The 22,372-nt window shown below is 45.5% G+C and overlaps 1 protein-coding gene across 1 annotated transcript; it reads left to right on the forward strand.

The window, feature by feature from the left end:
* The first annotated feature begins 34 nt into the window (after positions 1-34).
* Positions 35-21,751, forward strand: LOC132820636 (lysozyme C-1-like). Its single transcript, XM_060832837.1, has 4 exons — positions 35-164; positions 7,089-7,268; positions 10,450-10,525; positions 21,685-21,751. The coding sequence occupies exons 1-4, from the start codon at positions 35-37 to the stop codon at positions 21,749-21,751; spliced, it is 453 nt and encodes a 150-aa protein (XP_060688820.1).
* The last annotated feature ends 621 nt before the right edge of the window (positions 21,752-22,372 follow it).

Raw genomic sequence — 22,372 nt, forward strand, 5'->3', positions numbered from 1 at the left:
TTTAATAACTGCTTCTTGTGCCATGATCAGGAAAATGAAGGCCTTTCTCATTCTCAGTGTTCTGCTCACAGGGGCAAGGCCTTATGTCTATCAGAAATGTGAACTTGCTCAGCTGTTGCGCAGAAATGGTTTGGATGGATATCGTGGGTACAGTCTGGAAAACTGTAAGTCTCACATTCTCTGTACGAGTCGGGTCAGCTGAAGATCCTCAACTCTCGTCACACATTGCTTTTGCACTAAATAATTAAGTTCACATTCAGTTTTAAGTGCATTGCTTATGGCTTTTGTCGACTTTCTTGTTTCAGTTACTGGACAGGGCAGTATGCTCAATTGTTCTAAGTCTGATTATGTGAGTCTGTTTCCTGTTGACACTCCCTGTACTTGATGAGTTAAGCCTGGATGTGGATTGAGAGAAAAGGGCAAAAACCAACTATGGAAGTTTCTGGAAGCAAAAGGCTGGCACGGTGGCTCAGTGGTTAGCACTGCTGCCTCATCAGCACCAAGAACCCAGGTTTGATTCCACCCTCGGGTGACTGTCTGTGTGGGGTTTGCACATTCTCCCCGTGTCTGTGTGGGTTTCCTTCAGGTGGTCTGGTTTCCTCCCACAGTCCAAAGATGAACAGGTTAGGTGGATTCAACCATGTTAAATTGCCCATAGAGGCCAGGGATGTGCAGGCTAGGAGGGTTAGCCATGGGAATGCTTGGTTACAAAGATGGGGTTGTTACAGGGTATTCTTCAGAGGGTCGGTGTGGACTCGATGGGCCAAATGGTCTGCTTCCACAATGTAGGGATTCTTTTCATAGAATAGAATCAAAGAGCTGCAAACATGAACTGTTTTTCAAAAGAATTGTAAAGGATGACCTTCCCCCGTTCCCCCCCCCCCACCCCCCTACACACACACACACACACACACACACACACGTTTGTCATCTCACCATATAGTTCTGGGATATAAAATGTACAGTAATCAAACCACTCTAGCCTCGGAGCAGGGGAAACACCCAGTTGATCCCAGCTCATGACACACTAAGTCTGGGCTGGAGAGGGGAGACTAGGATATGGAGGATAGATGACTCCAAGAGGCCTTTGGTAGTAAGGCATCCTGAGAGGACGACTACCGATGGCAATTGAGCACCAGCCAGTGATCAGATTTTATCTCTAAATGTTTCCTGAGATTGGGAACAGAAAGCAGGGAAACCGAAAAACTGAAATCCTCCATTTCTGGGTGAGAAATGGGTTTTGCGAGAACATGCAAATTCAATACATCACCTGGTTTCCATTGCTATGGAACGGATTCTTTACAATGCAGCTCCGTTTTGTCATCTACATTCAAACAAGGAACAAGCCCAGACCATTCAGCCCTTCAGCCTGCTCCGCCATTCTATAAGATTATGGCTGACCCTGATTTTAACCTGACCAGCTGTGCTTTTCCAGCACCACACTCTTGACTCTGATCTTCAGCGTCAGAGTGCACACTTCCTTCCTGCAGCACGGCATGAGCTGGGAAGCCCTGAGTGGGACACGCTCAGGGGCTGCATTTTGTAGCAGCAGAGGAGGGAAAGATGGGCTCTCTCTAAGTTATCTTCTTTAATTTTATTTCAAGTTAATGTGGATGCCACCTATGGATGGTGATGGTACACACTTTTCACTGTACTTTGTATTGAATACATGTGGTAATAAAAGGATATGCTATATTCTTTTCTATTCTAAATGTCTGGTTAACTGGTCACCCAATTCTAATAAAAGTTGATAGCGGTGACCATTTTGGTGACCACCGAACCAATTTTTAACAAACGTCTCTCCAAAATCCAACCCTTACAGTCTGGTTGAAGATTTGTAGCTCGGGTGTCCGTTGTTGTGGTTCTGTTCGCCGAGCTGGAAGTTTTTGCTGCAAACGTTTCGTTCCCTGGCTAGGGAACATCATCAGTGCTGTTGGAGCCTCCTGTGAAGCGCTGCTTTGATGTTTCTTCCGGTATTTATAGTGGTTTGTTCTTGCCTCTTCCGGGTGTCAGTTTCAGCTTCAGTGGTTTGTATATGGGGTCCAGGTCCATGTGTCTGTTAATGGACAGACCCCATATACAAACCACTACAGCTGAAACTGACACCCGGAAGCGGCAAGAACAAACCACTATAAATACCGGAAGAAACATCAAAGCAGCGCTTCACAGGAGGCTCCAATATCACTGATGATGTTCCCTAGCCAGGGAACGAAACGTTTGCAGCAAAAACTTCCAGCTCGGCGAACAGAACCACAACATCCAACCCTTACGTTTGTACAAGGCCTCAGCTAGACTAAGAACCTACACTGGGGAACCTTTACAGGCTAAAGGTTGAACTTCGGTTCTGGTGTCTTATGAGAAGGAGTTGGTTCAGTTACCACTGATTGGGCCCAATTCTGCTGGCGTGAAATTGGCTGAGAAAGATTCACTGAGATTGGCTTACCATTTCTCGATTTGAAAACGGATGTCTGAGCGATGTCCTAATTAAGTAAGTGCAAGATTTTTAGGAAGGTCCGGAGACTGTCCGAGGAGCCAAGGCCACCTTGCATGTTGACCAGGAAGTAATTCCATGGGACCATAAGGCCCACTTGGAGCCATTTGCCTTACGGGTAAAACAGAAAAACTGAGGACTGCAGATGCTGGAGAGTCAGAGTTAAAAAGTGCAGTGCTGGAAAAGCGCAGCAGGTCAGGCAGCATCCAAGGAGCAGGAGAATCGACGTTTCGGGTATACACCCTTCATCAAGAATGTTGCGGGGGGGTGCGGGGGCTGAGAGATAAACAAGAGGAGGTGTAGAGCTGGGGGAAAGGTAGCTGAGAAGGTGATAGGTAAATGCAGGTGGGAGGTGATGGCAACAGATCAGTGGGGAGGGTGGAGCAGATAGGTGGGAAGGAAAATGGACAGGCGGAACATGTCAAGAGGGCGGGGCATAGTTGGAGGGTTGGCTGGAATGAGGTGGGGAGGCAAGGGAGATGAGGAAACTGGTGAAACCAACATTGATTCCATGTGGTTGGAGGGTCCCAAGGCGGAAGATGACGTGTTCTTCCTCCAGGCGTCAGGTGGCTAGGATTTGGTGATGGAGGAGGCCCAGGTAGAGGCAGGAATCAGGAGGCTGGAAAGTGAAGGAATCACCAAACCATTGCAGCTTGTGGAATGAAAAATGTGTTGCTGGAAAAGCGCAGCAGGTCAGGCAGCATCAAAGGAGCAGGAGAATCGACGTTTCGGGCATAAGCCCTTCATCAGGAAGGTCCAGAGACTGAAGAAGGGCTTATGCCCGAAACGTCGATTCTCCTGCTCCTTTGATGCTGCCTGACCTGCTGCGCTTTTCCAGCAACATATTTTTCAGCTCTGATCTCCAGCATCTGCAGTCCTCACTTGCACCCAGTTTATGGAATGGGCAGCAGTGGGCGCCCTGATTGTGAAGCCTGATGGGACGGTTCACCTTTGGAGAGACTTTAAACAAACAATAAACCACTTCTCACAGCTGGATAAACATCCTGTGCAATTTTTCAGCAGACAATGGGGAACATTTTACAAGGTCCACCCCAGGTCACCATTTATTTAAATGACATGCTAATAACAGGGAAGACCAAGGAGGAACACCTCATCGTTTCTACCCGGTGGGTGTATGCCTTAGAAGAGAAAGACGTGTGTTCTAGGCACCCAAGTGATCTATTTAGATTACAGATTCAACAAGACTGGGTTACACCCATTGGAAGACAAAGTGAGAGTGATCACTTAAGATTAAAGTCCCAAGTCTGTACCAGAGCTCAGTTCTTTCCTTGGGCTGGAGAATTATTAGGGAAAGTTCATACATAACCTGACCCCCATCCTGCCATCTTTGTGTCAACTCTTAAAAAAGGGTCAGCCTTGGAAATGGTCTTGTCATCAAGTCATAGCTTTCAGGGAATTGACTGAATAGTTATCACCCTCTAAGGTTGGCACACTACAATCCCAAGTGAGATTTGATGATGATAATTGGTGCCTGTCCTTACGGCATCGGTGTGGTACCAGTACATAAGGTGGGCCAATGGAGAGGAATGCCCCAGCAGCTTATGCATTCAGGATTTTAGCTAATGCAGAGCGTAAATACACTCAGACAGAGAAGGAAGGCTTGGCAGCTGCATTTGGACTCAGGAAGTTTCACCAATACCTTTGTGGACATAACTTTGTAATAATAATGGACGACAAATTCCTGCTGGGTCCACTTAAAAAGGACAAGGCAGTGCCACCCACAGATTCAGACCAAATTCAGCAATGGGCTTTCATACTAATTGCATACAATTACAAGTTGGATCTCCATCCGGGAGGCCAAGTAGCGAAAGTGGATGCATTGAACTGCCTCTTGCTGCCAGATACACACCTGATGGGGCAGGCACTGGAAGAGCTTTCCTGATAAAGTCTTTGACCGAAACATTGATTTTCCTGCTCCTCAGATGCCGCCTGACCTGCTGTGTTTTTCTATTATAGAGGGTCCTATCATAGGCTCAATGTTCTTAGCCATTGTGGACGCTCACTCAAAATGGCTGGAGATCCATAGAATTCATCCATCTTGACTCTAATCTCCAGCATCTGCAGTACCTACTTCTGCCTAGGCACTCAAAGAGTCTGTAATGGTTTTATATTTTCTGAACACACTTAAAGTCAGAGTCGTAGGGCCATGCAGCACAAAAACAGATCCTCCGGTCCAACCAGTTCATACCAAACACAATCCCAAACTAAATCATTCCCACCTGCCTGCCACAAATCTTTCCTGTTCATGTACTTATCTAAGTGTCTTTTAAATGTTGTAATTGTACCAACATCCATCACTTCCTCAGGACGTTCATTCCACACATGAACCAACCTCTATGTAAAATATTTGCTTCATGCCTTATTAAAATCGTTCCCCTCTCACCTTAAAATGAGTCCCCGAGTCTTGAAATCCCCCATGCTCGGGAAAAGACAACCATCATTAACTCTATCTACACCTCTCCTTATTTTATAAACCTCTATCAGATCGCTTTTCAACCTCCAACACTCCAATGAAAAATGTCCCAGCCAATCCAGCCTTTCCTTATAACTCAAACCTTCCATATCTGTCAACATTCAGATAAATCTCTTCTGAACGCTGTCTCTCATCACAGCTGACAATATCAGATTCTGGATGTAGAAAGATCCAGTCCTGGGAGAAGTGAAACAGCTGGCGGTAATGGGGGAAACGAGAGGGCTGTCGCACCCAGAATTGAAACTTTTTTGGACACGGAGAAAGCTGATCACAGAAGAAGATGGTATATTATTATAGGGAACAACAACAATTGTCCTGAGCAATGGTCACTACCAGACACTGGCTGAACACCACCAGGGTCACCCAGGGGTTTCTAAAATGAAAATGGTGGCGAGAAGTTATGCCTGGTGACCAGGATTGGATGTCGACAGTGGTGGGGCGGCACCCAGAGGACGAAAATTACTGACAGCACCTCCCCTACATTTTTTCATACAGTTTGGAAACAGACCCTTCGGCCCAACAAGTCCACACTGACCAACCCAGACCCTTTCCCCATCCTAAATTTACTCCTGACTAATGCATCTAACATTATGACCAATTTAGCATGGCCACTTCACCTGTCCTGCACATCTTTGTGTTTGTGAGAGGAAACAGGAGCACCCAGAAGAAACTCACACAGACACGGGGAGAATAAGCAAATTCCACACAGACAATCGCCTAAAGCGGGAATTAAACCTGGGTCACTGGTGCTGTGAGGCACTGCTGCTAACCACTGTGACACCGTGTCGCTCCATCCCTGGGAATGGCTGGGTAAACCCTGGACTCAGTTACACATCGACAATGTGGGTCCTATCATAGGCTCAATGTTCCTAGCCATTGTGGACGCTCACTCAAAATGGCTGGAGATCCATAGAATTCATTCACCAAACATGGGAACAATGACAGAAAAGCCATGAGCATCTTTTGCAATGCACGGACTCCGAGAAATGTTGGTCAAATAAAACGGTCCATCATTTACCAGTAGGGAATTTGAGAATTTCTGAAAGACAAATGGTATTTTGCATGTCAGGGTAGCTCCATACCATCCATCATCCAGTGGTCTGGCAGAAAGTGCAGACCAAACTTTGAAGGCAGGCTGAAAGAAATTGCCTACAGTATCATTCGATACCAAACTGTCCCAGTAGCTGTTTGATTATAGGAAAACCCTTCATGCAACAATAGGGACAGCACCAGCAGGGTTGCCAACAGGGAAGGTCTGATCTTCCTGGACACAAGAATCCACTAAAGTGAGAGACGCTGTTTACTTCAGGGAACAAAGTTTGGTGTAAGAACCAGAGGAATGACCCTGACTGGGTGAGGGGTATGGTCGCCATGAGGTCAGGTTCAGTGACGTAGAAAGTTCCACTCGGTGTGATAGTCCTGAAGAAGCACTGCAAACTCAACAAACCTGCTGAGCTAAACCTGCTCAGCTCCTCGACAGCCTTTCGGACTGTTTCAGAACCTGTGGGCTCTCCCTCTCCATCAGGCGTTGAAAATACCTCGGAATCCGAGATGGACACAGTGGATGTCAGCACCTCAATGCCTTTCCCGCCTGAAAATCAGAATGAATTTCTTCTGAGATGCTCCAGTTGCAAGAGACGAGCTACTGTGTGTTACACACTGGCCATATCAGAGGTAGACCTGGAGGAACCTGAGCTGGTGCTAAAATGTCTCAGGAGGAACTACAAATAGAAAAGAACCAGCCGATGTCCTCGGACTCAGAGAGAGAGGGATGTAGTAATTGTAATGAGGTCAGTCAGGTGGACCTCATCGAAAATGAGTTCCGTGATTGGGGCTGTTCACCTGGTCCAATCAGAGAGCCCTGGCTCACAGACATAAACAGGAGTGACAGAGGTTCTGCTCACTCTGAGAGCCGGCTCTAAGAGAGCTGGATCAGTGTCAAGGACTCTCCCTGTGTAAATAAAGGGTGATGTGATGACTGGACACCAGCCTCTGTGGAATTATTTCAGTTATCCTTATGCCACCACCTCCCCTTGCACTTGAGGAAGGGGCATCAGAGGAAATACCGAACACAAGGCTGTGATCTGTTTGTTCTCATTTTAGGGATTTGTCTGGTTCAATATGAAAGCAACTACAACACAAGAATAGTTGGACTTAACAGGAGGGCTGGAAGGACTCTGTCATCGGATTACGGGATCTTTCAGATCAACAGCGTCAGGTGGTGTGAAGATGGTCAGACACAGCACCCAAAGAGAAGAAAAGGATGTGGGAAGAGGTGCAATGGTAAGCAATTCATTGCATAGGACAGGTCAGAAATGATCTCTTCCCTTAGGCTATGATTTTGGTGTACAGCAGTAATTTCTCAACTCCCATTTGTTAAGTGAAAGAATTAAATCATAAAAATTCCAATTTAAGTGAAATAGAATACTGTGCAAGAATTAAAGAAAGCAAGTTAGTGCCTTAGAGGATGAGGCTGGGGAGATAACAATGTGGGAGATTCTTGGAGCAGAGGGCACAGTCTCAGAATAAAGGGACACCAATTTCAGACTGATTTGAGGGGGGATTTCTCCTCTCAGAGGTTGTGAGACTTTGGAACTCCTTGTCACAGGGAGCTGTAGGGGCAGAGTCCTTGTGTATATTTAAGACTGAGATGGAGAGATCAGTCAGGGAATCAGTGGTTAAGGGGAAAGGGCAGGGAGGTGAATGTGAGGAGTGGTGGATGAGCCATGATCTTATTGAATAGCAGAAGGCTCAAGGGACTAAATGGCCTACTCCTGCTCCTAATTCTCATGGTCTTTGACACTTAATATGGCAGACACAAATCAATATTCTGCCTCAGTTTCATGGTGGGGGAGACTGAAACTATACCAATAGGAATGACAGATGCAGAGATTATAGAAAAAGAGGAACTTAAATCAATTGCTTTCACTAAGGAAAAGTACTGAGGAAACTATTAGGGTGAAAAGCAGACAAACCCCTGTGTTCTGATGGTCTACATTCTCAGCTATTAAAGGAAGGGGCAGCAGAGACAGTGGATGTATTGTGGGCGCAGTTTATCTGAACTTCCAAAAGGCATCCGATAAGAAAGGTTAATACACAATTCTAGATTAGAGTGGTGCTGGTAAAGCACACCAGTTCAGGCAGCCCTTGAAGGCCTTTTGCCCAAAACGTCAATTTTCCTGCTCCTCGGATGCTGCCTGACCTGCTGTGCTTTACCAGCACCAGTCTAATCTAGAATCTGGTTTCCAACATCTGCAGTCCTTGTATTTACCTAGTTAATACACAAGGCAAGCATAGAAGACTGACTAACCAACAGAAAACAGAGTTGGGATAAATGGATATTTTTATAGAAGCCAGTGGCCCAATGGCCCAATCATTAGCCTAGTAATCACGTAAATCAGATAGTGTTTTATGGAAACCACAAGGCCAGGTACAAATCAGGCCATAGTAAATGGTGGGATTTGAATTCAATCAGAATTTAGCCGCTGTGCTTTCTCTCCCTTTCTGCAAGTTATTTATGTAAATTGTTAGCAGCAATAATTCCCACGGAACACCACTTGCTCCATCTTACCAACAAGAATGAGTCCCATTTTTGCTTATTCTGTTTCCGATAACCAAGCCACTCATCTATCTATGCCAATATATGACCCCCATCCCATGAACCTTTAGTTGTTGCACTAATCCTTGATGTGATACCTCAATAAATACCTTGAGAGTCCATCCACAAATTTCCTTTTATCACAGCACATGTTACTTCTTCAGAGGAGTTTAGCAAGTTAGTTAAACGCGATTTCCCTTTCACAAGACCATGCTTGATACTGCCTGATTAGTTAGAATATTTCTATGTACTATAACATCTTTAAAAATTTCTTCTAACATTTTCTCTGTCGCAGTTGTTAAGCTATCTGGCCAGACTCCTGTTTCAGCAAACCTTCCCCCCACCCCCTTAACACTTTCTGATTGATATTGAATTTAATTCGTTCAATCAATTTAATAGGATATTTTCTAAATCTTCACTAGAATGCACCTCTTCAGACAATGTCAGAACATTGCCATCGCCATCCCTGGCTACATCTTCTCCCATCAGTGGGATGGACTTCAGAGATGGCCACACAGTGCTATATCATTGAGAGGAGTTAGCCTGGAAATCCTCACCATTGATTGTAGACCTTCTAAAGTCTTATGGCTCCTGGTCAAACATGGGCAAGGAAACCTCACACTGATGCATACTTAGCACACCCCTTCAGCTGATGAACCAGAGCATCTACATGTTGGCCAACAATTAGGAAATGCATTTGTTATGGATTAGGCCAGACCCCCTCAAAACATTTACAGAAAGTAGCCCAGACCGTAAATTTGCTAATTGTTTTAAGCGGGTGTGACATGGATATTCCAGGACAAATGTAGCTGGTCAAACCACTTAGTTTTAGACAAAACAGAATTTATTTACAAGATTACCAAATGAAACACAAACAAAAGAGAAGAGAATACAGAATAAGCTAACCTATCCGAGAACCTGAAAGATTATCCCAACGTAAGGATGGCAGTCCCAATACTTGCAACAACCCCCATAAACACCCCTTGGCACAAAAGGACAAGATCAAACAGGAGAAAAGTCAGAGAGAGAGTACCAGCATGGAGTTGCTTCTTCGGGACTAGCAGCTTAATACTGCCTGACTGCTGTCAGTGAATATCCACACCAACAGAGTAAAGCTGAGCTGGGACAACTGGCCACTTCCCTATCACTATACAAGGGTTTTTTTTAACCTGAAAGCCTTCTGACTAAGGCAGTATCTGTTAGCTATAATCAAATTGGCCCTAAAACCCTTCAGCCCCAGACTTTTTGGAGTCTGTTTTTTATGACCTCTCTGAAAAAGAAACAAGGACAACATTATCTTGTTAAAGGAGCAATATCATCACACACAGAGAATAGGAAGGGTGCAGAATGTCCTCTGGGAGATGGACTTCACTGTCCATGACCAAGGCAGCACAACTGACTGAGTTGGCCAAGTCTTAAGGGATGTAGCTGCTGGAATAGGAAACCAACATGAGGGAAAAGCTTACTTGACCTCATCCAAATGTATCAGTGACAGGCAAATGGGAAACTGGGGGGGAAACAAGGGAAAAGTAAACCCTTTTCTAAATTTGCATAATGGAATCAAAATAGCCACCAATATGAAAGATAAGGTGATCTCTGTTGGTCAGTTTGAGACAGATAACACTGCAAGCAATTCTCTTTACTGGACTGGTAGAGATGTTTTCCACCTTTGAAACTGTAATGCCCTCGTGAAATGGAGCTGATAAAACAAAATCTTATCTGGGATTAACTATTTAGTGAACTCTGGGATTTTTTTTTAAAAAGACAGGGTCATCTTTTTCAAACCAGAAGCAACGTAGATCATGGACATTTCACACATGAACATTCAAAGGATTATTCTAATACAGTATTGTCTTTTTCTTGTAGATTTTATCAATGACAACATCATAGATGACATTCAGTGTGCGAAAAGGATAGTGACACCTCAAGGGATGAATGCCTGGTATGTTGAAAACTTTTTACTTTCTTGTTTCTAGCTGTCTCTAAATATCATTCCCATTTCAGAGGAGTGGAGTCTGCTATTGTTGGTGTGGTTCCAAAATTAATCCTCACCACTACATCTAGCTTTAACTCGTTGATATGCTGCAAGATCCTCTTTCTCGGTTGAGATTTCCAGGGCACTGCTCTTGGTCCAGTGCAGTAAAGGAAAACCATCAGGTAGTCTAACAACAAGAGGTTCCCCTAATTGCTAGAATGCAATGCCATTGGAGTAACAAGCCAGGTGAATGTCTGATGGACTATGGCTTCAAATCTGAAGCTGCTGGAAATTAAAATCAATTAATTTTACTGGAACTGAACGCTCATGTCAGTAATGCTAACCGTGAAACTGTTGTGAATTGCTGTAAAAAACCCATCCAGTTCCAGAAAAGAACTCCATTCTCCTTACACTGTGTGGTCTACAAATGACTCCAGACTCACTATGATGTGGTTCGCTCTTTTCTGTCCTCAGAAATGCCTTAGTGAACCAATTAATTCAAGGACAGTAATAGCCAGACAACAAACTATCGTTGTCATAGACCTTGTTACAGTAATGTGTGTTAGAACAGATATCGGGGTCTTTCACCTTCTGAGTTCTTCATGTCCCTCATGTGAAACCATTGTGTTAGGCCATGCTTAGTGCATCTCTCAGTATTAATCCTTTCAGATCCTTAATGTCTCAAAGGTCCATGATCTTGGTCTATGACTGTCTATAAGTGCCACAGGGGTTTACAATGCATGGGAAGTATAATACACCTCTTCCCATTAGATGCCCTGAAACTACTCTAGAGTGAAGGATAGTTTGATTGGCTCATTCATTGATCAATAGCTGTCCCTAGCCTGAATGTTAAATGTGGCTTAAGGTTTCCATTCCTAACTTAAACTCGACAGCTCTGATTTCGGGTACAGGGAGGCAAAACAAGATGGCGGCTGTTCTTACTCATATTTGGCATTCTTAAATTACAAAATTGAGGCATAGCACATCCTACCCTACATGAGAATACACATGAATGTAAAAATTGTTTTTTTTAGTTCATTTGTGGGAGAAGGGAATCACTGGTTTGGCCAGCATTTATTGCCCATCCCTAATGGCCCAGAAAGCAGTCAAGCGTCAACCATGTTGCTGCGGGTCTGGAGTCACAAAAGGCCAGACCAGGGAAGGACGACAGTTTCCACCCCTAAAGAACATTAGTGAACCTGATGGGTTTTTCCTGGCAATGGTTTCATGGTCTTTAGAACTCTCAATTCCAATTCTTTACTGAATTCACAATCACTGAGACAGGATCCGACCCAGATCCTCAGAACATTACCTGTGTCTCTGGATTAACAACCTGGCAATTGCCTCCCATGGTAACAGGAGTACATTATTTGGCCCATTGAACTTTCTTCATACTTCAACTTCTATCTCGACATTATGTTCCTCCACTCTCCTCATGCCTATTGAAACCTCGGCCTGGAGAAATCTGTCAGTCAATCTCTTTCTAAATTTACATTCAATGACTTGGCCTCTCCAGCCCTCTGTGGAGTCAAGTTCCACAGGTTCACCATCCTCTGAGTGAAGAAATGTCTTCTCATCTGAGTCCAAAAAGGCTGACTGCACATGCTGAGTCCATGACCCCTTTGTGCAGATAGGCCTGCCAAAATGAAACATCAATCAAACCCTGTCTTTATCTTCCAATAAAATTCCAAATTATTCTTTTAAATACATGCTAAGAGGTCCCTCAAACAAAAACTCTGCCAGCTCAGGAATCTGTCTGATTAACCTGAGTTGTACTTCTTCAGCACCTTGCAATGGCACGTGTACCCTTCCTGAAGTAAGAAATCAGAACTGGACACAATGTCCCAGGTGTGGTCTTAACAAAGCTTTGTACAGCTGTAATAAAAGTTTTGATTTTTTTAATCTATTCATTCATGGGACACAGTCATCGCTGTCTAGGCCCAGCATTTATTGCCCATCCCCAGTTGCCCCTTGAGAAGGTGGGGATAAGCTGCCTTCTTGAACCACCGCAGTCCATGTGCTGTGGGTTGACCCGCATGCCCTTAGGGAGAGTATTCCAGGATTCTGACCCAGCGACAGTGAAAGAATGGCAATATGTTTAAAAAATCAAGATGATGAGTGGCTTGGAGGGGAACTTGAAGGTTGTAGCGTTCCCATGTATCTATTGCCCTTGTCCTTCTAGATAGAAATGGTTCTGGGTTTGAAAGATGTTGTCTAAGGATCTTTGGTGGATTTCTGCAGTGTGTCTTGCAAATAGTACACACTGCTGCTACTGAACGTCAATGGGTGGAGGGTGTGGATGCAGTGCCAATCAAGTGGGCTGCTTTGTTCTGGATGGTGTCAAGCTTCTTGAGTGTTGTTAGAGCTGCATTCATCCAGGCAAGTGAGGAGTATATCATCACACTCCTGACTTGTGCCTTGTAGATGGTGGACAGGCTTTGAGGAATCAGGAGGTGAGTTACTCACTACAATATTCCCAGCCTCTGACTTGCTCTTGTAGCCACTGTCTGTGCGACAACTTCAGTTGAGTGTCTGATCAATGATAACCCTCAGGACGTTGATATAGGGATTCAGTGATGGTGATATCATTGAATGTCAAGGAATGGTGCTTATACTTCTTCTTTTTGGAGATGGTCATACCTTGGCATTTTTGTGGTGTGAATGTTACTTGCCATTTGTTAGCCCAAGATTAGAGTGGTGCTGGAAAAGCACAGCAGGTCAGGCAGTATCCGAGGAGCAGGGAAATCAACATTTCGGGCAAAAGCCCTTCATTATACTTGTTAGCCCAAGCCTGGACATTGTCCAACTGCAACAAGTTCTGGACACTGACTGTTTCAGTGTCTGAGGAATGGTGAATGGTGCTGAACATTGTGCAATCATCTGCAAACATCCCACTTTTGACCTTATGATGGAGGGAAGGTCGTTGATGAAACAGCTGAAGATGGTTGGGCTTAGCAGACTCTGTTGTGGTTCTGTTCGCCAAGCTGGAAGTTTTTGCTGCAAACGTTTCGTTCCCTGGCTAGGGAACATCATCAGTGCTATTGGAGCCTCCTGTGAAGCGCTGCTTTGATGTTTCTTCCGGTATTTATATGTATGTGCGGAAACTGACACCCGGAAACGGCAAGAACATCCATCAACAGACACATCGACCTGGACCCCACATACAAACTACTACAGCTGAAACTGACACCCGGAAGCGGCAAGAACAAACCACTATAAATACCGGAAGAAACATCAAAGCAGCGCTTCACAGGAGGCTCCAATAGCACTGATGATATTCCCTAGCCAGGGAACGAAACGTTTGCAGCAAAAACTTCCAGCTCGGCAAACAAAACCACAACAACGGACACCCGAGCTACAAATCTTCAACCAGACTTTAGCAGACTCTTTGAGGAACTTCTTACTCTGCTATTCAAAACATCCTGCAATGAAGGGCAGCCCTCCAATTGTCTATGTAACGGCTTGCTTCCCCTGTATGCTGGTCTTCAGTGATGACTGTACAAGGCTATCCTGGATACTCTTGTCGTTAAGTGGTTATGTCCCTAACTCTGAGTTAGGAGGCCTGAGGTTTAAGTCCAACCTGCTCTAAAGTTGTGTAATAAAACTTCTGAATAGGAAAATAAAAATGAAGAAATGCATACACTGGAAATCTTAAAACAGAAATTGCTGAAGAAACTCAAAAGGTCTGGATGCATCTTACAGAAAGAAAGCTTAATCACCAGACTCTTAATACAGTAGCTCCCCCGTACCTGCAGGACATATGTTCTAACTCCTACCTGGGAACCCCAAAACTGCAAATAGGGGTGAACCCATTCAATTAAATTGGAAATGTACCTTCCCAGCAGCCCCCTGGTCCCAGGTTCCAGAAAGTTACCCTCTAATATATTCGGCTAACTGAAACCGAGGACAACAATTCTGCAGATACAGGGGCTGCCATGTATCAACCCTGCTTTTTCTCTGTAGATTCTGCCAGACCTACTGAGTTTCTCTAAATATTGATGAAAAAATATCTACAGAGATATCTAGATTCCTTTGCATCTCAACCTTCACCAGTCTATCATTCAAATCAGACCAGCTCCTCTTCAAATATATCAAGGCGATAATCTGGAGCCTAATTTTTATCTTATTAAAAAGGCAAGTGTACGGTACTCAGTTCCAAATGTAATTCAATTGATTACGCTACTGGGCTTGAAGCAAAACACACCTTACTCTTACTCTGCAGTTAAAATGCAAACAAAAGAGAGTGTGTACAGCTTGGATGGCTTCAAGTAAAAAAAAATAAAGACTTAAAAGTGACTGAAGAGGCAACGTTTTCACACAGAGGGTGGCGTGTGTGTATGGAATGAATTGCCTGAGAAAGTGGTGGAATATGACAATCAATGTATCTACCATTACCATGGCCATCTCTTTTATTACCCTGGCATATAGATTATCAGACCCTGTGAATTTCAGATTTCAGCCTCATTAATTTTTTCAGTACCTTGTTTTCACTAATATCAATTAAATGGCAGAATTAAAGCAGTTGTTTCATTGCACTGTCATTTCCTTGTTCTCCATTATCATTTGTTTCACTTTGGACTCCAAAGGGTCTTGCATTTAGAGTCAGAGAGATGTACAGCACGGAAACAGACCCTTCAGTCCAACTCATTTATGCCAACCAGATATCCTAAATTAATCCAGTCCCACCTGCCAGCATTTGGCCCATATCCCTCCAACCCTTCCTATTCATATACCCATCCAGATACATTTTAAATGTTGTAATCGTACCAGCCTTTGGCAGTTCATTCCATACATGCACCACCCTCTGCGTGAAAAAGTTGCCTCATAGGTCCCTCGTAAATTTGTTACCTCACTTTAAAGCTGTGCCCTCTAGTTCTGGAATCCCCCATCCTGGGGAAAAGACTTTGTCTATTTACCCGATCTATGCCCCTCATGATTTTATAAATGTCTAAAGACCGCCTCTCAGCCTCCAACGCTCCAGAGAAAACAGCCCCAGCTTATTCAGCTTCTCTCTATAGCTCAACCCTCCAACCCTGGCATATCCTTTCAAGTTTCACAACATCTTTCCTATAGTGAGGAGACCAGAATTGCACACAGTATTCCAAAAGTAGCCTAACCAATGTCCTGCCCTGTATGGCAAGGATGTAACACTTAGAGTGGCCAGAAGGTGGAAGGGACGACTGATTTGCTGCATTGCTGGGGGTGGGATTCTCTATATTATGCACTTTTGACCTAACTGGACCATCTTGTATGTATTTGTGATGACTCGAAGTGGGACTTGAGGTTTGTCTTTATGACCTCCCAACTCCTGTACTGACCAATAAAAGCAAGCATTGACTAATCTTTCTTTATATACTCGGAAGCATTTATAGTTCATATTTATGTTCCTTGTAAGTAACTGCATGTTCCACCTTTGCTATTTCTAAACTAGTCCCAGTCCTTAGGCTTGCTACTTTTTCTGCTACCTTTATATGACTCCACTTTGGATCTGATACCATCCTTAACCGTTTTTCTTAGCCGTGTTTAGACCATATTTCCTGGTATGAGTTTTGCCCAAGTGGAATGTATAACCGTTGCAATGTATGCAGTTGTTATTTAACACCATCACTGCACCACAGAAGTGCCCCTCATCCACGTTCATATATTTTTTCCTGTCACCAACTCATTCTTTATTTACATATGTAGGGTATATTGGCTGAAGCCAGCCAGCCAGCTAGCTTGGAGTCAGTCCTTGAACTGAGGAGATTCTAAATCTCCTGGTCATATCGGTCAGCCAGGGCTTTCCTGATTGTCCCAGGGTTACAATATTCACCGACTATGGCCCAGCCAGCCCAGAATCAGTCCCCTAAACTGAGGAGATTCTAAATCCCCTGTTTATATTTCAATGTTATCAAATACTGTTTACAAAACAATTAACATTAACAGCTCTATACAGAGAAACAGCAATTCACTAGGGAAAGGGGCAGCAACAACAGACCCCAAACCCCACCATTCAACCAGTTTCCAGGGAAATAAAGACAAACCTCAAGTCCCACTTCGAGTCATCACAAATACAGTCCGGTTAGGTCAAAAGTGCATAATATACAGAATCCCACCCCCAACAATGCAGCAAATCATTCGCCCCTCCCACCTTCTGGCCACTCTAAGGCAGCCTGCCCCTACACCCTCGCCGGCTCTCCGTCCGCCCTGCGCACCTTCCGACCACCTCTAGGACAGCCTGCCCTGGTACCTGCCCGGGGTGACAACGCTGAGGACGGCCTACCCACCTTCCAGCTCTCTGCCTGCCCCTACGTATCATCACTGATGAAAAATGTGTTGCTGGAAAAGCACAGCAGGTCAGGCAGCATCCAAGGAGCAGGAGAATCGACATTTCGGGCATAAGCCCTTCTTCAGGAAGGTGTGCTAAGCAGGCTAAGATAAAAGGTAGGGAGGATGGACTTGGGGGAGGGGCATTGGGAATGCGATACGTGGAAGGAGGTCAAGGTGAGAGTGATAGGCTGGAGAGGGAGTGGGGGCGGAGAGGTCGGGAAAAAAGATTGCAGGTTAGGAAGGCGGTGCTGAGTCTGAGGGTTGGGACTGAGAAAAGGTGGTGGGAGGGGAAATGAGGAAGGTGGAGAAACCTGCATTCATCCCTTGTGGTTGGAGGGTTCTGAGGCAGAAGATGAGGCGCTCTTCCTTCAGACGTCGTGTTGCCATGGTCTGGCGATGGAGGAGGCCAAGGACCTGCATGTCCTTGGTGGAGTGGGAGGGGGAGTTAAAGTGTTCAGCCACAGGGCGGTTTGGTTGGTTGGTGCGGGTGTCCCAGAGGTGTTCTCTGAAACGTTCCGCAAGGAGGCAGCCTGTCTCCCCAGTGTAGAGGAGGCCACATCGGGTGCAGCGGATGCAGTAAATGATGTGTGTGGAGGTGCAGGTGAATTTGTGGTGGATATGGAAGGATCCCTTGGGGCCTTGGAGGGAAGTGAGGGGGGAGGTGTGGGTGCAAGTTTTGCATTTCTTGCGGTTGCAGGGGAAGGTGCCGGGAGTGGAGGTCGGGTTGGTGAGGGGTGTGGACCTGACGAGGGAGTCGCGGAGGGAGTGGTCTTTCCGAAACGCTGATAGGGGAGGGGAACCCTAGGAACCCTCCAACCACAAGGGATGAATACAGATTTCTCCAGCTTCCTCATTCCCACTCCCCCCACCTTATCTCAGTCCCAACCCTCGGACTCAGCACCACCTTTTAGATTAAATTACTTACAGTGTGGAAACAGGCCCTTCGGCCCAACAAGTCCACACTGACCCGCAACCCACGCCAACCCATTCCCCTACACCTAATACTACAGGCAATTTAGCAAGGCCAATTCACCTAACCTGCATATTTTTGGACTGTGGGAGGAAACCGGAGGACCCGAAGGAAACCCACACAGACTCAGGGAGAACGTGCAAACTCCACACAGACAGTCACCTGAGGCGGGAATTGAACCCGGGTCTCTGTTGCTGTGAGGCAGAGCACTGTGCCACCGTGCCGCCTTCTTGACCTGCAATCTTCCTCCTGACCTCTCCACCCCCACCCCCTCTCCGGCCGATCACCCTCACCTTAATCTCCTTCCATCTATAGAATTCCCAAAGCCCCTCCCCCAAGTCCCTCCTCCCTACCTTTTATCTTAGACTGCCTGGCACACCCTCCTCATTCCTGAAGAAGGGCTTATGCCCAAAACGTAGATCCTCCTGCTCCTTGGATGCTGCCTGACCTCCTGCGCTTTTCCAGCAACACATTTTTCAGCTCTGATCTCCAGCATCTGCAGTCCTCACTTTCTCCTACGTATCACCCACTCTGACGCATCATCCGGCCTGTGGACTGCCCTGACACAGCCCATGCCTTTCCCTGGGATGACAGCACGCAGGGCAGCCCACAAGCCTTCCAGATCTCGGTCTGCCTGTATGCATCTCCTGGCTCTCAGCCACCCTGGCACACCTCCCAGCATCCTTTAGAACAGCCCATCCTAATTACCTCTTCTCAGGACGACAGCACTCAGAACAACCTACCCATCTCCGACTCTCAGGACAACTGACATCAGGGTGGCCTACGCACCCTCCAGCTTTCAGAGTGTCAGCTTTCGTGATGACCTGTGAGTCTCCAGCTCACAGTAAGGCCTGACAGACCCAGGGACATACAAGACAGTGCAGGTGGTAAACCCAACAAGTCAGAGTCAATCCTCAACAAACAGAGTCCTTTCTGGCACAGAGTCCACCGCCATGAACAGTTATCTTCAAAATGTAGAGTGCATTCCCAGGAACACAGTCCACTCCAACACACAAAGTGCATTGTCAGAAATAGAGTCCACTCTAAACTGCAGAGTCCATTGCCAAAAACAGAGTCCACAACCGTGGGCAGAATCCACTCCTGAACACCGCAAATGCACACCCCACAGCACACAGGCGTTCAGTCTCCATCCATGGTGAACCTGGGCCCCTCACAAGAATACAGTGCATTGAACTGTACTGTCGGGCAGCACGGTGGCTCAGTGGTTAGCACTGCTGCCTCATAGCACCAGGGTCCCAGGTTCAATTCCAGCCTCGGGTGACTGTCTGTGTGGAGTTTGCACATTCTCCCCGTGTCTGCATGGGTGTGCTCCGGTTTCCTCCCAAAGTCACAAAGATGTGCAGGTCAGGTGAATTGGCCATGCTCAATTGCCCCATAATGTTAGGTGCATTAGTCAGAGGGAAATGGGTCTGTGTGGGTTACTCTTCGGAGGGTCGGTGTGGACTGGTTGGGCCAAAAGGCCTGTTTCCACACTGGAGGGAATCTAAAGGTGCAGCTAACTCACAGGGGCTTGGCCCACTCCCAAACACCAGGATATAGCAGATGTTCACCTCCTAGCGCACACACAGGTGTTCAGTCTTTACAGTCCACTGACAAAGGACCAGGCCTACCCACAGGAGCAGCCCATCTGGAAAGATGTATTTTCTTACAAGGACTCAGTCCAAACACCAAATAAAAAGTGAAAACGCGTTCAAAAAGAGAAAACCAAATTTCAAGGGCTAAGTCCTGCCCCAAAAATCAACATTATCCTTTTCTGAAAGTAAAAGAGAAAAGAGTAACACACAGGCTGTACCCAGCCAGTGAAATAACAGTTTCCTAATGAGGGCTGAATTAAACCTGAAACACATTGAGGGGATAGATATTGAGGGCATAGATCAGGCAGTTTAGGAGGTAAAAACAATGACTGCAGATGCTGGAAACCAGATTCTGGAGCAGATGGTGCCCGAAACGTCGATTTCGCTGCTCGTTGGATGCTGCCTGAACTGCTGTGCTCTTCCAGCACCACTGATCCAGGCAGTTTAGGAGTCAGTCCTCAATAAAAAAAGGAATACCAGTTAACAAACTGGGCATGTGATCCAGCCAGATCAGGAATCAGGAATCTCACCCCCGCACCAAAAAAAAGCAGAAACCAACAGCAGCAGCAGTAACGCACTGACTGTGGCCCAGCCAGCATAGAGTCAGTGCCCTAACCTGAGGAGATTCTAAATCCCTGTTTATATATTTTTTCTTTTGAAAAAGGAGGGGGGCAAGAAAAAGAAAACTCCCATCCTCTAAACCACAAGAGAGTATGAGCAGTAACACACTGACCATGGCCCAGCCAGCACAGAATCAGTCGCCTCCACTGAGGAGATTCTAAATCACCTGTTTAATTTTTTAAAATTTTTAAAAAAATTTTTTTTTGTAGGAAAACACCCGAGTGGCCTGTGACAAGCAGTGCCCTTCACATCAAAGGGCAATGCTGTGTGAACAAACAGTGAAGGGGAGGGCAGGGACTAAATCAAAATAGAGTTGGAGGGGGAAATGATGCACTCCACTCCCTGCGGCGCCCACCTCCCCCTGAACAACTCCAGGGTGTTGGTGGACACCGCGTGCTCCTTCTCCAAGGACACCCGGGCCCTAACGTAACCGCGGAAAAGGGGCAGGCAGTCGGCCCTAACGACCCCCTCCACGGCCCGCTGCCTGGACCTGTTTATGAATCACCTGTTTAAATTGGTCAGCCAGGGCTTCCTGATTTTCCCAGCTTAACAATCCCATTCAAGGATCTGGTAGTCAATGAGATCCACCTGGTTTCCAATCACTACAGGGATGAATAAACCAGAGGCACAAAATATAACTAGGAGATTAGAAAAAAAAAAGAAATGAAACATAACCAGGAGATTTAGAAATTCCTCAGAAAAAAATATATAACCAGGAGGTTTAGAACTTCCTTAGATTAGGAAACTGACTCTGTGCTGGCTAGGCCACAGGCAGGGTGGTGCTTCTGCTGTTGGATTCTGATAAAAAAGAAACAAAAAAAAATAAAAAAAATAAACCAGAGGCACAAAAATGTAAGCACTACCACAGTTAGGCAGTATTATGGGGTAGAAGAAATATATACGTATAACCAGGAGACTTAGAGTCTCAAAAAAAAAGAAAAAAACTATATAACCTGGGATTTAGAACCTCCTCAGGTCAGGGATTGACTCTGTGCTGGCTGGGTCATTGGCAGTGTGTGCCTGCTGCTGTTAGATTCTGGTTTTTGGGGGTAACATAAATATCCAGAGGCACAACTCATGGTCGAGGGACATAGGTTAATTCCAGCTTGGTAGCTGGTGAACTTAAATTCAATTAATGAATCAGGAACTTTAAAACTGTTCTCAGTGATGGTGACCATGAAAATATCGTCAGTTAAAAATGTATCTGGTTCACTGAAGTCCTTTAGGGAAGGAAATCTGCCATTCTTATCCGATCTGTCCGACATGTGACTCCACACCCACATCAATGCAGATAACTCTTCACTGCCCTCTGTAATGACCTAGCAAGCCATGCTGAGAGTATGCAATAAATCCTGACCTGGGCAGTGATCCCCCATTTCCTCTGAAAGAACAAAGTAGAGAAGACAACGGACACACTGATAACCTCTGAGACCCAGGAAGGAATCAGAGCCAAGTACACTAGGTGCTGGATACTCTGAGCAGGTCCAGCAGTATCTGTGGGGAGAAGTAAACAGAGATAACATTTGATGTGAATGTTCCCTGGGAAAAAAAAGAACATTTGTTGACTCTTCCATTGGCTGTCCCTGGAATACCCTCTTTTTTAATACTATTTATGCTTTTTCCTTTTGCAGGTATAGCTGGAAGAAAAATTGCCAGAGTCGAAACCTTGGCAATTTTCTGGATGACTGTAAAATATAATTCATGATATAGTCCACTCATTGGACCCAACACATCACATGTGCTGCATTAACAAGTTAGCTTGAATTTGTTAAATGTCCATTAAAGGCGTGATTGGTTAACCTGCATTTCTAGAAACGCTGCACACGTAAGGTTATGTAAACACATTCAGTGCATTTGATTAGTCATGATCAGACCAGACTTTCATCAGTGTCACCTTGAAGAAACTAATTCAGTCCAGTAACAGAAATTCTTGCATCCCCGTAAGATAGGATCTACACTTGATACCGCTTCAGGGTGGAGATGTAATTCCCAAACAAAATTGAGAAATTTAGGCCAGGAACATGTAAATATCAGGTAAAAACAATGACTGCAGATGCTGGAAACCAGATTCTGGATCAGTGGTGCTGGAAGAGCACAGCAGTTCAGGCAGCATCCAACGAGCAGCGAAATTGACGTTTCGGGCAAAAGCCTTTCCTGATGAAGGGCTTTTGCCCGAAACGTCGATTTCGCTGCTCGTTGGATGCTGCCTGAACTGCTGTGCTCTTCCAGCACCACTGATCCAGACATCTAAATATCAGCTATTCCAATCTTGCTGCATTAACAGTCTTGTTTTAGAAAGAGAGAGAGAGCGAGAGGGGG

The sequence above is a fragment of the Hemiscyllium ocellatum genome, chromosome 12, assembly GCF_020745735.1.
Source record: "Hemiscyllium ocellatum isolate sHemOce1 chromosome 12, sHemOce1.pat.X.cur, whole genome shotgun sequence".
Classification (NCBI taxonomy): domain Eukaryota; kingdom Metazoa; phylum Chordata; class Chondrichthyes; order Orectolobiformes; family Hemiscylliidae; genus Hemiscyllium; species Hemiscyllium ocellatum.